This window comes from Hipposideros armiger, unplaced genomic scaffold (genome assembly GCF_001890085.2).
Source record: "Hipposideros armiger isolate ML-2016 unplaced genomic scaffold, ASM189008v1 scaffold_141, whole genome shotgun sequence".
Taxonomy (NCBI): Eukaryota; Metazoa; Chordata; class Mammalia; order Chiroptera; family Hipposideridae; genus Hipposideros; species Hipposideros armiger.
In genome coordinates this window covers 751,861-752,937 of record NW_017731491.1, presented here as the reverse complement: position 1 = coordinate 752,937, position 1,077 = coordinate 751,861, and the positions used below count along the sequence as shown (strand labels likewise).

Below are 1,077 nucleotides of genomic sequence, written 5' to 3'. Positions count from 1 at the left end.
GATGAACAAAATATATAGCTCTGAGCCTATCTGGTGCTCAGAAAACAAGGAAATGGGCTTTCATTTCCGGACTTGCATGGTTGCTGCTGATCTCTTCCTAGTCCAAGCTAGAAGTACACTCTCTGTTCTCCCCTATCATTTGAGAGGTTTGAAAATCTGTGCCAGGGTGGGGAAGGCTGGTACTTAAAGCACGTCTACCGTGCAGCCACCTTCTAGAATGTCTTGTCACCTGCTTGGGGCAGATCACAGTACAGCTACTAGGGGCCCCACTGTTGCTGGGGCCCACAGACCTCTCTCCCCTTAGTTTAGCGGGCTCTTCACCTTTTCTCTTCTTGCTCTTAAAGCTTTCCTCCCTCTCTTTCTCCCTCTGGGATGCCTCCAACTATCTTTTGGGCTTTTCAAAAGTCAGGAAAAACCACTGACTTCATCCTACGTCTGCTTTCTGCATGGCAACAATTATGAATAGAGAAAGCACAAATGGTCTGACTACCTGATTTGGGGAAGTTATTCATACTACCATAAATTATCCTTCCACAAAGGAATGGATTTGTAACCTGTCTCTGGCAGTTACTAGTTCTGTGACTTTCAACAAGTAAACTAACCTCTCCAAGTCCCTGGTTTCTCACCTATAAAATTGGGAATAATACTACTTACATAAAGTGCAAGGCACCATGGTTAGGACATATGAGAAGTACATAAATTAGAAGCATATAAATGTTAGTTCTCATTTCATGTGTTTGCATTTTCAACAGATAAAGCTGCGGCTATACCAATAGAGCCCATTATTGCTGCAAGTGTTGTGGTCTTTCTGACACTGTGCTTTGGACTGATTGCTAGAAGACAAAGAATAATGAAGGTATATAAGTATTCTAAACTATTTAGGGAAAAAGTCATCTAAATAAAGGCAGAGAACTAACTATATAAGTGACTACAGTTAGGAGCCATAATTGGACAATCTGGTCTCTCTACCATAAGATCTAAAATGGAAGTTGCTCAAGGGAATAAAAATTGTATGTATATGATGAGTACAGATTTACAAAGAACAGAAGTGCATATGGACAAGACCTGAATGAAAAT

The 1,077-nt window shown here is 40.9% G+C and overlaps 1 protein-coding gene across 3 annotated transcripts in view; it reads left to right on the top strand.

The window, feature by feature from the left end:
* The window catches only part of TMIGD1 (transmembrane and immunoglobulin domain containing 1), a 64,399-nt gene that overhangs the window by 54,004 nt on the left and 9,318 nt on the right, over positions 1 to 1,077 (top strand). For all 3 annotated transcript variants that reach the window (XM_019650440.1, XM_019650442.1, XM_019650441.1), the window contains exon 5: positions 753 to 856. In XM_019650440.1, coding sequence (XP_019505985.1) covers positions 753 to 856 — 104 coding nt within the window. The remainder of the gene's footprint in view (positions 1 to 752; positions 857 to 1,077) is intronic.